Source organism: Peromyscus eremicus, chromosome 7 (genome assembly GCF_949786415.1).
Source record: "Peromyscus eremicus chromosome 7, PerEre_H2_v1, whole genome shotgun sequence".
Taxonomy (NCBI): Eukaryota; Metazoa; Chordata; class Mammalia; order Rodentia; family Cricetidae; genus Peromyscus; species Peromyscus eremicus.
Window position 1 is genome coordinate 47,895,416 of NC_081422.1, and position 15,527 is coordinate 47,910,942.

Sequence of the window (15,527 nt, forward strand, 5' to 3'; positions counted from 1 at the left end):
ATCCTGAAATTTTTATTAAAGTGTATCTGGCTTCAGAAGCCATGGATTGAGAGAGAGTGGAGGAGACTGCCTGGGGAGGGCTTGGAGGGAGATTTGAACTTCAACAAAAGTATGTTTAAGCTGACCTTTGAAGAGAGAGGAATGTAAGGGTGTAACGATATAGTTGTGTTCATTTGAATAAACTGTCAACCATGCGTGTGGCTTCAGACACTCTCAGTGGCCGTCACCCGTCAGTAGTGAATGCTGATGAGTGGAGGAATTGAGGAGCACACACCACTGACGAGAACAGTGTTCTAACCATGCCGGCCTGAGAGCTTCCCACGATGCGTCCAGGAAGGACCAAAGGTAGAGGACACAGAATGTGAAAACCTTTTGGCAAAGACAAAAAGAAAATGGTTGAGTTTGAGGGACAAACTGCCAGTGTTGGGGAAGGTACGGAGAGAAGGGAAATTTTGCTTTATACCTTTTTTTATAATATTTAAATTGTTTTTTAACTATGGATATAAGTCAAGTTGTACAATAAAAATGTCAACCTGGTAAAAGAGGAAATCCACAGAGGATATAAGAAGGAAAAGAAAATGATATTAGTGTTTTCCATGATGCCATATTAAAAACTATGTCTAGAATTTTGTCATGTGGTTTTATTATATACTCTTTTTTAAATAAAGCAAATTTTCTTAATAAAACTTGGAAACCATGTACTTTGTTTTAAGAAGGATTATCACCAGCCTGGTATATTTATGACAGTCTAACCTTTTTTTATGATTTTTAAAAAGATTTTCTTTATTTTTGGTGTGTGAGTTTTTGCTTGCCTTTATGTTAATACCCCACATGCATGCTGGTGCCCACAGAGCCCAGAAAAGAGAGTTGGAATCCCCCAGAACTGGAGTCACAGATGCTTATAAGCTGCCATGTGAGTGCTGGGAACCTAACCTGGGTGCTCTATAAGAGCAGCCAGTGCTCCTAGCCCCTGAGCCATCTCTGAAGGCCCTGCTCTGACTTCCATCTCTGTTACATCCTCATGAGTAACTAAACTAAAACTGCTGTCATGGCCTAGTCATCGGGTTCTGAAGAGGAACTGGTGCCTAGGAGTGTTAGGTAAATTCTCCACCAGGCCCACGGTGCCCGGTTTCCTGAGTCTGGGTGAGAAAGTCAGGATGCTGCTTTCTTAGATTTGTGTTTTGAGTATCTGAGTTTGACTGTTGGCTTTTTCCGTGGGAGAGCTGGAGAGGGGTGGGGTCCATGGCTTTCTAGACAAACATCTTACGACTGAGGTATTATAATCCCAGACTTTGAGACATGTTTTTAAAAATCTGAACTCTGAATGATCTAGTCCGAGCCGTACCACCACCCCCCACCCCCACCACCACCCCCGGCGACCCCCTGCCTAAAAACACCCCAGCATGCAGGGGCAGAGAGCACGTGGAGTCTCCACCCAGGCCTCCAGGCACCTTTGAAGAACCTTGTTCTGGGCTCCACCCAATCCATCTGTCTCCTGTAGCGGATCTCAACAGAGGCAGCAGCAGGTGCTTCGCTCCAAGTCCTTCAGCTTGTGGGCTCAGGTGAAGGAGACTTGTGCAGCCTGTTAGGAGACCGTGTACCCCGAAGAGCGGCTGATGGCAGACAAGCTTATTTTCCACTCTTGCTGGGAAGTCCTCTGTAAGAAGCTCAAATTTGGAAATAGCATTAGACTGCGGCCTCGTGTCACATACAGGCGATCTCTCTTTCCTAAGACCTTTGCCTCTACAGCACCGAGAACGGAAGAGAGGGGGCTTCTATCAGAGCAAACCACAACAGTCAAGGTTGGGGGCGGGGCCTAAGAAGAAGGTTGAGATGGGAGAAGCTATTGTCCTTTCCCACTGCGTCGTTACCAAGGAAACAAGCGGAGAGCTAGGAGATTGGCAAGTCATGGGATGTGTCCCCTCCCCAGCTCCTTTCTTCCCTGGCGTCTGGTGTGAACTTGGCTGGTTGCAGGACCCTAAACACCCACACCCTTAGTGAGCTCCAATACATCCCTCTCCTGGCTCAGTTGCTCTGGTCGGATGGAAAAGCTTTCCTTTAGTTCACCAATCCCTTCTGCAGCCTCTCCTTAATCCGGGGGCTGTAGCCTTGAGGATATTGCTAACCCACTTCTCACCTCTGGATTCCTCCCCACACTCTGCAGTACTTGGCTTTAAGTTTTCTCCCTAAAATATTTAGAGATGGAGAGAGCATTCTAAAGGGTACGCGAATAAGGTTTCTGTTGGCTTCTGCCTTGACCCTCAGTATAAAGGTCTATAGGTAAAGAGAAAATAAAATTTAGTAAAGAGGATGGGAATGCGAGTTCTGCGTCGAAGCTACACACAGCAAGAGTATTGATCTGAGATTGGCTTGCTGACCTACCTCTGAATCACATGACAAGGGGTTGGTTTGCTATCTTTACGTCGGAATCGGCAGTGAGCACGTGGGTATAGTAAAGTCATGACTTGAGCAACGGTTTACACATACTCCTTGTGTCTTAGAAGTGGTATTTTCACATGATTAGTTTGAAGCCTTCGTGCCCTTATTCAAAGAATTTCGCGTTTCCTTTACCCTCCCTTGTGCCTTTAATTTCTCCATCTCTAACAATATTTTCACGTTGTAGTGCCTCATATTTAAGAAAAGTCCTATCGAATCCAGCTCCATCTTCAAGCTCCTGTGTCCCTGCTTCCGCATAACACTCCAGAGTCTTTACCTCCTTTTCCAATCCTCAACCCACCTCTGTCTTTCCCCTCTGCTCCCCACTGCCTGTAAGTAAACTCAGTGTTCAGGAGACTGAGGCTGTGAGTTTAGAGGCATCTTGGGCTCCGTGGTAAAATTCTGGCTTTCTCTCTCTCTTAAAAAAAAAAAAAAATAGTGGCTACTGACGTTACTAAAGCTCATTTACCTGATCCAGCATTTAACGCACTAGCAATATTTGGGACAACTGAGCATGCGATTTTTATTCTGTTTTTTTTTTTTTTCCTGCCAAGTGCCATTGTTCCCCGGGATCATTTCTGCATCATCATGCTATTCATCATGGGATGGCAATGTATATACCACACCTTTAATCTATATTATTAACACATCACTGTATTATCCTTACATCTTAAGTCAACCAGAAAAATATTAAGTACTGGTTTAAAGCCTTTGACAATTTTCATGATGTAAATACTCCCTTTGGTCGATGTCACAGCCTCAGGAATTGGGAGACGCTAGGCAATGTTAGACCCCTAGTCTCTCCTTTATTGTTATTGTCACTATTACTGCTGCTGTTATTGTTACCATTTTGGAAGTGCTAGGGATTGAACTGTGGGTGCCAGGAAAGCACTCTACCACTGAGCTGCGGCCCCAGCCCTTCCCTTCCTCTTCCCACCATGCAGGTTCAGCAGACTAGCTCTTCAAGCGCAGCAATTGCTGGAGACATTTTTTTAACTTTACATGTATGTGTATTATGTCGGCACACATGTGCCATGGCACTTGCGTAGAGGTCAGAGGGCAACTCTCCTTCACTCCTTATGGGGATCAGCTTGGGTCATCAGGTTGGTGGCAAGTGCCTTTACCTGCTGAACAATCTCACCAGCCCTTGGGAGACAGCAGTGGTTGTCACAGTGTGCTATGGCATGTGGTGGGCAGAGAGGGACTCTACTAAGCATTGTACCATGCACGGGGCACTCTCCACCACCATTCACAGGAAAAGAATACAGCCTGAAGAATCAGGAGTGCCACTGATAAGAAATTCTGAAAGAGACATACATCACCTCAGAAATACTGTAAATAGTAGGGAGCTGTAATAACTAAGAGTATTATGTTCTGAGTACTGATTTATAAGTCTAATTTTTATGACTATCTTTATGCATGGCTAAGCAAAAATAATAACTTAGGGCTTTTTATGTTTCTTTTGTACCCTTACAGAGCAATATTTTATTTTATTTATTTATTTTTGATTTTTCAAGACAGGGTTTCTCTGTGTAGCTTTGGCACCTTCCCTGGAACTCACTCTGTAGCCCAGGCTGGCCTCACAGAGATCCGCCTGCCTCTGCCTCCCGTGTGCTGGGATTAAAGGCATGCGCCACTACCGCCCAGCCAGAGCAATATTTTAAAAGCATAATTCAGATCATGTTTAACAGTCATTAAAATTGTTAGGAAAGGGGGAAAACCATATATATGTATGTATATATATTGCCCACTGATTATATGTTTACATGCTACAGCAATGTAAAATGGCTATAAAAGTCTCTACTCTCGTGTGTGTGTGTGTGTGTGTGTGTGTGTGTGTGTGTGTGTGTGTGTGAGAGAGAGAGAGAGAGAGAGAGAGAGAGAGAGAGAGAGAGAGAGAGAGTGAGAGAGAGAGAGAGAGTGAGAGAGAGAGAGAGAGAGAGAGAGAGAGAGAGAGAGAGAGAGAGAGAGAGAGAGAGAGAGAGAATATGTAGATACAAGCACAGGTGCACACAGAGGCCAGGGGCATCAGATTCCCTGGATCTGGAGTTACAGGCAGTTATGAACCACCTGATGTGAGTGGTAGGAACTGAACTTGGGTCCTCTCAAAGAGCAGCAGATGCTCTTTGCCACTGAGCCATTTCTCCGGCCCCTACTTATGCGTTAGTTCAGACAGGCTTGGTGAACCTGGAGCTCATCATTTTGTCTAGACCAGCTTGCCAGTGGGCCCCTTGGGAACCTCCAGTCTCTGCCCCACTATGCTGCTAAGGACGGGGGTTACAGATGGCCACAGCTTCCTGCTTTTTATATGGATGCCAGGCATGTAAACTTGGATCTTCATGTTTGCAGAGCAAGAAGTTACCCCCTGAACTCTTTCCCCAGTCCTTCATGTTTTTTTAATCTCATATGCTAACATAAAAATTGAGGCTGGCGCCGGGCGGTGGTGGCGCACACCTTTAATCCCAGCACTCGGGAGGCAGAGCCAGGTGGATCTCTGTGAGTTTGAGGCCAACCTGGGCTACCAAGTGAGTCCCAGGAAAGGCGCAAAGCTACACAGAGAAACCCTGTCTCGAAAAACCAAAAAAAAAAAAAAAATTGAGGCTGGCATGAATCCACAGGACACTCTTAGAGTAGCACAATTTGTCATCCACATACCCCCTTACACAGTTTTCGGGAGCTTTAGAAGGGATAGGAAACTAGAATGTCTCTCTGATTTCTCCACTACTCTTGACAGTTCAAATAAAAATTTTGAAGTACAAGTAGCGATTTGTTTTGCTCCTTAATAGTTCAAATTTCATCTTTTTAAAGATGTAGTGCATGATCTATCAAGTAGGCAATGTGGTTAAGAAAGTCTATAATCAGCCGGGCGGTGGTGGCATATGCCTTTAATCCCAGCACTCAGGAGGCAGAGGCAGGTGGATTTATGTGAGTTCAAGGCCAGCCTGGTCTACAGAGTGAGTTCCTGGACAGCCAAGGCTACACTGAGAAACCCTGTTTCAAAAAAAATAAAATAATAATAATAATAATAATAATAATAATAATAATAATAAAAGAAAGGAAGAAAGTCTATAACCAATCCCCAGTTCTAGGTTAGGGGCTTGGGCAACCTTGTAGTTATAGCTGTTTCTCTATGCATATTGGTTACGTTCAAGTCACACAACAAAGTATGTAAAGGTCACAGGCTTTAAAGACACAGACTGAGCTCAACTCTGGCTATTTACTATTTGACCTTAAATCTTGAATTCCAGTACAACACAGGCATATTAAAAATCTCTGCAGGGAATGGAGAGATGGTTTGGTGATTAAGGGTGTTTACTGCTTTATCAGAAGACCAGAGTTCAGATCCCAGCACCAACATTGGTGGCTCTCAAAAGGCTGTGACTCCAGTGCCAAGAAATATGATGTCCCCTTCCAGCAGCTGTGGGCACTTGCACCACACACACACAGACACACACACTCACACACACACACACACACAGACACACACACACACACACAAATACAGATATTTTTAAAAAATCTCCTATGTAAGGTACTTGTTAGAAAACAAAGTGTAATATATTAGGAATATAATTTAAATCCCAAATTTCATTTCATTATTTCTTTTAGACAATTTTATTTAAATTCCACTGGGTTCCAGAAGCAGCTTCACAGCGGAGCATATACAATTATTTTAAGGTTCTCCTTTTGTTTACTTTTCTTTTAGGACTTCCAAATACCTGAAGAATCACCCCAAGTCCCTAGAGAGGAGGACAAAGCTGCAACAATCATTCAGAAGGCCTGGAAAAATTTCCTTGTGAGTTTGTTTAACTGATCCCTTGAGAGATAACTTATATCACACAAAATTCATGTATGTAAAGTGTGTGTGGACCAATAGTTCTTTTGTGTGTTTTTACAGGTTTGTACCACCTTTCAACTTAGAAGTTCATTATTCAGTTTCAAAAGTTAAAATTATCTGGGTGGTGGTGGTGCACACCTTTGATTCCAGCACCTGGGAGGCAGAGGCAGGTGGATCGCTGTGAGTTGGAAGCCAGCCTAGTCTACAGAGCAAGTTCCAGGACAGCTAGGACCGTTACACAGAGAAACCTTGTCTCAAACAACCAATATGAAAAAAAAGTTAAAATTACTTCATTAGGTTTAAAACCATTGATGTTTTTGTTAGTTAAAACAATTTTTTGTGTGCATGTATGTAGATATGTGTGTGGTGGGTGTGGACATATTTGTGCATGCATGCATGCACATGGAGGCCACAAATCAACCTCAGACATTGCTCCTTAGGATGCTGTCTACTTTTTCTACTAGTTTTTGAGACAGGAACCCTCACCAGCCTGTAACTTGCCACGTAGGCTACAGTGGCTATCCAGCAAACCTCAGTGATTCTCCAGCTCTGGCTCCCCTGTGCCAGGATTCTGAGGGTCCCACCACATTCAGCTTTTTTACACGGCCACTGGAGATCAAACCCAGGTCTCAGGTTTCCACAGTAAGCACTTTGTTACTGAGCCACCCCTCTGGCCCCCATTAAGTTTCTGAATGGGGTCAGACTCTGATAATAGCTAATACCCTTAAGTGTATTACTGGCAGCTCATTTGGTTTGGACCCACCTTGGAGTTGAGGACTCTCTTAAATAGGTTTCCACTTACCCATCAGTCTGTCGCCTCATGGATGTCACCGTGTTTTCTCACGACCATTATTTTACATTTGTCAAGTATTTGTGCATATCGACCCTGCGGGTCTCTGGGGCCAATGGATTCCTGTGTCTTTTGCAGGACATCTCTTGTGCCCCTACACTGAGATTTGCACAGCTGGTAGGCCAGGTGTCCCCATTAATTTATGGGGTAGCCTTCCTAGCAAGCGGTCTGCTCCTGAAGATGTGCTTAGCAGTCTGACATTGGCCTTGTTTCCACTGAGCGCCATAGCATGTGCCTCACGGCCTCTTCAACTCTAAGGGATGGCTGTGGACACAGCAGCCTCTTCATGGCCTCTTCAACTCTAAGGGATGGCTTTGGACACAGCAACCTCCTCATGGCCTCTTTAGCTGTAAAGCTGGCTGTGGGCACAGTGCTTACCAAGGAAAGACTGCTAGATACTGCTAGAGAGACTCATGGTCTTTGGGGGCCAACAAGCGTGGGGACTGTAGTGGTTCCGGGAGCTGTGACATAGGGATGGTGCTCAGGGTGTGGCTGCGCCAGTGGGAACAGCAGCCTCTGTCTGATGGTCCCCCCACCCCACCCTCGCACACATTGCTTATGCTCTGATTCTGGCAGAGCCCACTTGCAGTGGGAGTTCCAGCTCTGCGGAGGAGCCTGAGGCACCGTGATGGGCCCTCCCCTTCCTCAGTGTCAGTGCACACAGGGGTGGGGTAGCTGGAGCCAAGGCAATCACATGTGAGTGGACCAGCAGCAGGGACCGCAGTGTTTCCTTACAGTTCTAGTGAACTCCGTAGGTCTCTGCTTCAGTTTTGACACTAGTGCAAGGCCACAAGCAGCTGCCACAGTCTGGGCCTCAGGATGCAAGCGCAGAGAACTCCTGGTTCTTAAGGTGTGTGCTCCTGTGTCTGTTCGTGTCAAAAGTCCATCCTTTCCAATGCAGAGCATCCAATAGCACAGGGCACCGTGCCTCTGCAAGGGCAGGTTGGGTTCGCAACAAGCCAATGTAGTGGGTGTCTATGGAACCCTGGAGGGAGGGGTGTGCAGGGATCTCTGACTCCGAGAACACGCCAAATTTACACAACAGTACGTGTCTGGGGATGCCTCTAGCTTCTAGCAGCCTGTGTGTTCACCTGGGAGACACTGAAGTCCTTGTCCAGAGGATAGCCGCTATAGAGTTATGGTCCCTTACCTGACTGAACCGCCAACCTGGGAGAGCTAGGAAGCTTTGTACTAGCAAAGACTGCGGCCAAGCTGACAGGAGTCTACAGGGACTCTCCAGTTCACACTCTCTGGCAGTGTGTTTGTGTGTGTGTGTGTGTGTGTGTGTGTGTGTGTGCGCGTGCGCGTGTGTGTGTGCGCGCGCGCGTGGGGGGGTTGCCTTCTAGAGATGTAGAGCTGGGGTGGGAATTGCAGGAACTGCAGAAATATTTTTTTTTCTATGCAGCCATCGCAAACATCTTAATCCTTCCCTCCCTCCCTCCCACTTCCTCCCTCCCTACATCCCTCCCTCCGTCCCTCCCCCAGCCTCTGTCTCTCCACTTCCCTCCCTCTCATTCCCTCTCCAACTCCCTCCCTCCCCCTCCTTCTCCCTCCTTCCTCCTCTCTCCCTCCCTCCCTCTCTCCCTCTGCCCCTCCCCCTTCCTCCTCCCTCCCTCCCTCCCTCTCTCCCTCTGCCCCTCCCCCTTCCCCCTCCCTCCTTCCTTCCCTCCCTCTCTCCCTCTGCCCCTCCCCCATCCCCCCCCCCCCCCCCCCCGGCTTTGTCACTCTCATTTAGTCCTCTGTCATCTCCTGAAGTCACTCACCTTGTAAAGCTGCTATGTCTGTGAACTTGGTTCTTTTCGCAGTAAGAAGTGGGTGCTGGTCTATATCTAACACCCCTCCATCCTTGTATTCTCCCACCCCCTCTTTTACAGTGTCCTCGAGGTCTGATGTCAGGATAGCACCAGCCTCATAAAAGGAGCTAGGAAGAACCACGTGAACTTTCCCTCAAAGGCTTTCAGTTTGAAGCCTCGTTTCCCTGCTCCTGCAGGCCCCTCAGCTCTGTGTCTCTGTGCAGGCCCCTCAGCTCTGTGTCTCTGTGCAGGCCCCTCAGCTCTGTGTCTCTGTGCAGGCCCCTCAGCTCTGTGTCTCTGTGCAGGCCCCTCAGCTCTGTGTCTCTGTGCAGGCCCCTCAGCTCTGTGTCTCTGTGCAGGCCCCCTCAGCTCTGTGTCTCTGTGCAGGCCCCCTCAGCTCTGTGTCTCTGTGCAGGCCCCTCAGCTCTGTGTCTCTGTGCAGGCCCCCTCAGCTCTGTGTCTCTGTGCAGGCCCCCTCAGCTCTGTGTCTCTGTGCAGGCCCCCTCAGCTCTGTGTCTCTGTGCAGGCCCCCTCAGCTCTGTGTCTCTGTGCAGGCCCCCTCAGCTCTGTGTCTCTGTGCAGGCCCCTCAGCTCTGTGCACTGTGCAGGCCCCTCAGCTCTGTGCACTGTGCAGACCCCTCAGCTCTGTGCACTGTGCAGGCCCCCTCAGCTCTGTGTCTCTGTGCAGGCCCCTCAGCTCTGTGTCTCTGTGCACGTATACAGACAGCTAATGAGAAACAGAGAACTCCGGGCCAGTGAGAGAGCTCAGTGGGTAAAGGCAAGTGCCAGCAGACCTTTGATGTGAGCGCTGTCCCTGGGATGCGCATGGTGGAAAGGAGGACCCAATTCCCAGAAGTTGTCCTCTGATCTCCAAAGGTGTACTCTAGCACTCCCCCGGCCCAAATAAATAAATATAAAAAACTTTTCAAACCCTTAAAAAAGTAGAGAATCTAGTTTTAACTATAAAATTCTGTGTTTCAACCTTTAGAATGTGGCTATATTCCAACACTTTAAAAGTCTGATTGATTTAAGAAGACAAGGGGAGCCACGCCAGATAGTGAGGTTCCTTAATCCTAAAGAGGTAAGGCTATTTTAACACACAGCATCTTATCAGTTCAATGTTCTCGTGTTTGTTTCCTTAAAAACTTCTTATTGAACTATTACATGCTTTCTGTAATAATAACATCACAGAAAGCAAAAGTATATAGTTAAATGAATTACCACAAAGCAAACACCACCAAACTATGTTCCAGCTCACTGTGCTCCAGTCACTTACGACCCCTTCCCAACATCATGCTTTAGTTCCTCCTTCTGGAAGCAGGCCTTGAGGTGCTGTCCTGGTTGGTTTTTGTTTTTGTCAACTCCACACAAGCTCGGGTCATTTGGGAAGAGGTGTGTCTGCAGGGCATTATCTTGATAATGATGAATGTGATAATGATGGATGTGGGATGGCCAAGCCTACTTGAGTGGTGCCACTTCTGAGCAGGTGGTCCTGGGTTCTAAACAGGCTGAGCAAAGCCAGTAGGCATCACCCTCCATGGCCTCTGCATCAGCTCCTGCCTCCAGGTGCTCCATAAGAGGAGGAGAAACCCCAAGCTGGCATCCTTGCTCTCTTGTGGCAAGATGCCCTCACAGCAGGAGGACCCTCTGCAGAGGCTGCCACCACAGCCACCAGGACTGTAAGGAAAACCTTCCCAGTCACCAGTATTTTGTTACAGAAACAGAAAGTGAACCAACATGTCCCAGAACCTCTTCTAGTCCATTCCTGAGTATACAACCAAGAGAAATAAGTTCAGGAATCCACCAGAAAACATGATGGGTAATGTTCACAGCAGCCCTGTAGCTCAAGCTATAGAGGCTACAGCACAGACAGAGCAAATGTGGAACTGTAAGAGTTGATAGGTTGGTATGACAAAATGCTAGTAGCAATGCAAAATAACCCATATATCTACATGGATGGATTTTTTTTATCTCCCCCCCGCCGTACCCGCCCCTCCGGAGCTGAGGACCAAACCCAGGGCCTTGCACTTGCTAGGCAAGCATTCTACCACTGAGCTAAATCCCCAACCCTATCATGGATGGATCTTATACATCCATCAAAGATTAAAGCTGAACAAAAATCCAGGCACCAAACTAGTATATAGTGTATAATTCCTTTTGTATGAAATTCAAAAGCTGCCAACATTAATCCATGAAGATAAAAGAGATTTTTAAGGATAGCCAACTGGAAGAAGTCACAGGACCACAGTGCTGGAAGTGTTTATGATTTTTATATGACTTAGAGATGCCATGAAATATACAAAAGTGTAAAAATTCATAGAGCTACACACTTAAAATTTGTCCAAATTCTAGTGAAAGTGTATGTATGTATGTATGTATGTATGTATGATGTCACCATCCAAACATGAAAAATTTTATGCAGAATTGTATACTTTGTATTTAATTTACAAAGGTTTTAGCCAGGAGAAAATTATTCTGGAAAATTAATAGATTTTCAAACCAAAATACCTATTTTCTCATCTAACCTAATATAATCAAGGAGATAGATGTGAGCTGTCTTCAGATAAGGGGTCAAGTCCCCCCACCACCACCCATTTTCTTTTTGGTGCAGGGCACTACATTTACAAGATTTACTACACACATAATTTGAGTCTTTTTTTTTTTTTTTTTGTCTCAACAAAAACAAGTTAGGAAAGGCCCAACTAGTGTTGAGCTTGAATGGACCAGTTATTTTTTTTCTGAATGTATTTACAAGGTATAATATTTTATATGTAAGTCATATATTTGAGGACTTATTTCTGTTTTACAAATAATAAGTCACTTAGGATTTGTATTTTTTTATTGCTTTGAGACAGGATCTCTCTATCTATATAGTCCTGGCTGTCCTGGAACTCACTAGGTAGACAATGCTGACCTTGAACTTCTAGAGCTCCACCTGCCTCTGCCTCCCAAGTGCTGGGATGAGGGTGCACCACCACACTCATCTGAAGACTTGTATTTATTTTGCACAGAAAGGAGAGTATTTTCCAGTTAACCTGTGGGGGACCAGCTCCCACCTTTTCCAGGGTTCCTATGAAAAGGAGAGAGGAATAAGAAATATTAGGTAGAATGATAGGCCTTGCCGAGAAGAAGAAAAACAGAAACACAGGATAGCTTTGGGAGGACCTGGGTCAATACCCAACGGCCCAGAACTTTAATCAAAAAAGGCTTTTTATAACTGCCAAGGGGAGGTGCAAAAGACTTCCCCTTGCTAGATACAACCAAGTATAGATCCTTCCAAACAACTGGTACCCAGGCCCGTGGTCCAATCATCTCATGCAGTCCTGCTGAGTAAAACAAGGTCAGATCTCACTAGGATACTTCTGTGGGCTCCCACATTATCCTAAGAGCTGCCGATAAGTCCTTAGCTCTCGAAGTATTTTTATGATTTTGGGGCTGGAGAAATAGCTCAGCAGTTAAGAGCTCACACTGCTCTGCCCGAGGCCCCAAGTTCAGTTCCCAGCACCCACATTAGGTGGCTTATAACCGCCTGTAACTCCAGCTTCAGTGGGATCCAATGTCTCTGGCTTCCACGGGTACCTGCACTCACATGTACCCGCAACATAATCATAATTAAAAATAAAAATATTTTATGATTTAAATCGAATTATTTGAAGCCTATTCACCTGACCTGTTTTGTAAGTAGTAAATACCAGCGACTGTTTTAATGGACAGAATGAGAAGTAACAAGGTGATGCTCACGAAATGTCTGTTTTCTCACAGGCGGAGCTCCTGGATGGTGCTGCTGGTATTCAAGTCCGATTCAGGCTGGGTGGGGTGAGTAGTATGAGTTCTTGTTTGGTAGGTTTGTTTTTCCCTTTTATTGAAAATGGATTTTCTTCTCGCATAATAGATCCCGATTACAGTTTCCCCTCCCTCTACTCTTCCCAGTTCCTCCTCACCTCTCTTCTCATCCAGATCCACTCCCTTTCTGTCTCATTAGAAAGCAAACAGACTTCTAAGGGATAATGGCATGAATAATATGATATGTTATGATAAAACAAAAACTAACACACCAGAACTGGACAAAACAAACAGAAGAGAAAGAGCCCAAGAGAAGGCACAAGAGTCAGAGACCCACTTGTTAGCACACGCAGGAATCCCATAAAAACCCTAAGCTAGAAGCCATAGTGTATACGCAGAAGACCTGGTACAGACCCATGCAGACCCTGCACATGCTGCCCCAGGCTCTTGAGAGTTCATGTGAGCTTGACTCATGTTGATGTAGAGGGCCTGATTTCTTGGTGTCTTCCATTTCCTCTGGCTCTTGTACTCCACTTCCTCTTCCACAGAGTTCCCTGAGCCATAAGGGGAGGGATTTGATGGAGACATCTCATTTAGGGCTGAGTGTTTCAAGGTCTCTTATTCTCTGCACATTGTCCAGCTGTGGATCTCTATTTGTTCACATCTGCTGCAGGAGGAAGCATCTCTGAGGATGGTAGAACAAGGCGCTGATCTATGAGTACAGCAGAATGTCATTAGAAGTCATTTTATTGTTACTTTTTTTGGGTGGGGCAGAATTTGGTTTTACCCTTGGTCCCTGGACTATCTAGTCTCAAGTTCTTGGTTACCCAAGTAGCATCAGACCCTAAGTCAAATAAGATATTGGTTGGTTACTCCCACAAGCTTTGTGCCCTAGCATATCTTGCAGGTGGGACAGCATTGTAGATCAAAGGGTTGGTGGCTGCAGTAGTGTTTATGTTTCTCTTTTGGTAGTGTGCAGAGAAGCTTCCTGTACCATAGATGCTCAACTTGGGGGTGAAGGCTCTGTGTGGGCACCAGCTTGACTTCTTTATGTTCAATGAGTTGTATAGGTGGTGTCTTCAGCAATGGGGACTTTTTGTCAGTTTGTGAGGAGCAACCTGTAGTCTTGGCAACAGCCTGGGTTATCTGGGAATTCCATGGGACCCCTTTGGCCAACAACTGAGTTAGATTTAACCCAATTCTGGTACTAGATGCTTCATTTGGTGACAAGAAATGGCTAGATGGGACTCTGTCTTCCCCATTATTTGGTGATTTCACTTAGATGGCCTTTATATATGTATATATTTTAGGAAGCCTCTACTGTATTCAATTTCCATACTACCCTTCAATTTTGGCTGTTTCTCCCCATATTCCTTCCCTCATTCCCCTTTTTCCCTCCCTCCCCACTTGATCCTCACGTTCCAGCCTCCCCCATCCAGATCTAGCTATTCTATTTCCTTTTCCTATCATGACCTGTCACCCCTTGTCTCTTACTCTATACCTAACCTCTGTGATTCTAAGATTGTAGCTTGGTCATTGTTGACTTAACAGCTAATAGCCACATATAAATGAATATACACCATATTTCTGGGTCTGGGATACATCACTCAGGATAATTTTTTTTCTGGTTCCATCCATTTACTCATGAATTTAATGATTTTATTATCTTTTTAATGGCTGGATAATAATCCATGATGTAAATGTTCCATATTTTCTTTATCCATTCTTCTGTTGAGTTCTTTATTTATTTTGGATATTAGATAGTTGGTAAAAAATCTTTTACTGTTTTATAGGCTGCTGCTTTGTCTTTCCTATTGATGGTGTCCTTGGCTTTTCAGTTTCATGAAGTCCCATTTATTAATTGTTGATCTTAGTGCCTGAGCCATTGGTCTTCCGTTCAGAAAATATTTTCCTGTGTCAATGTGTATATATATATATATATATATATATATATATATATATATATATATATATATAATTTATTTATTTATTTTTATTTTATGTGCATTGGTGTTTTGCCTGAATGTATGTCTATGTCTGATCTTGGAATTACAGACAGTTGTGAGCTGCCATGTAGGTGCTGGGAACTGAACCCAGGTCTTCTGGAAGAGCAGTCAGTGCTCTTAACTGCTGAGCCATCTCTCCAGCCCCTGCCAAGTAGTTTAAGAATATTCCCCACTTTCTCTTCTAATCAGGTTCAGTGTGTCTGGTTTTATGTTGAGGTCTTTGATCCATTTGGGTTGAGTTTTGTGCAGGGTGATAAGTGTAAATCAATTTGCGTTCTTTTTTTTTTTTTTTTTAAAGATTTATTTATTTATTATCTATACACATGTATGACTGCAGGCCAGAAGAGGGCACCAGATCTCATTACAAGTGGTTGTGAGCCACCATGTGGTTGCTGGGAATTGAACTCAGGACCTCTGGAAGAGCAGCCAGTGCTCTTAACCACTGAGCCATCTCTCCAGCCCCAATTTGCGTTCTTCTACATGCAGACATCCAGTTTGACCAGTACCATTTGTTGAAGATGTTGTCTCTGTTTTAAAAAAATCAAGTGTCCATAAGTGTGTGGATTTATGTCTGGGTCTTCAGTTTGATGTCATTGATCATCATGTCTGTTTTTGTGCCAATACCATGCTGTTTTAATTACCATAGTTCTGTAATACAATTAAAATCAGGGATAGTGATGCCTCTTGCAGTTTGTCCATTTAAAGCTGAAAATTGTCCTTTCAAGATCTGTGGAGAACTGTGTTGGAATTTTTATGGGGATTGCATTGAATCTATAGATTGCCTTGTAGGATGGCCATTTTTACTGTATTAATCCTACTGA

General features: G+C 45.0%; 1 protein-coding gene across 1 annotated transcript in view; it reads left to right on the top strand.

The window, feature by feature from the left end:
* Window positions 1-1,841: 1,841 nt before the first annotated feature.
* C7H11orf65 (chromosome 7 C11orf65 homolog) overlaps window positions 1,842-15,527 on the top strand; it is a 28,446-nt gene continuing 14,760 nt past the window's right edge. The window contains exons 1-4 of the mRNA XM_059266903.1: window positions 1,842-1,910; window positions 6,142-6,232; window positions 9,906-9,998; window positions 12,680-12,733. Coding sequence (XP_059122886.1) covers window positions 1,909-1,910; window positions 6,142-6,232; window positions 9,906-9,998; window positions 12,680-12,733 — 240 coding nt within the window. The 5' untranslated portion in view covers window positions 1,842-1,908. The remainder of the gene's footprint in view (window positions 1,911-6,141; window positions 6,233-9,905; window positions 9,999-12,679; window positions 12,734-15,527) is intronic.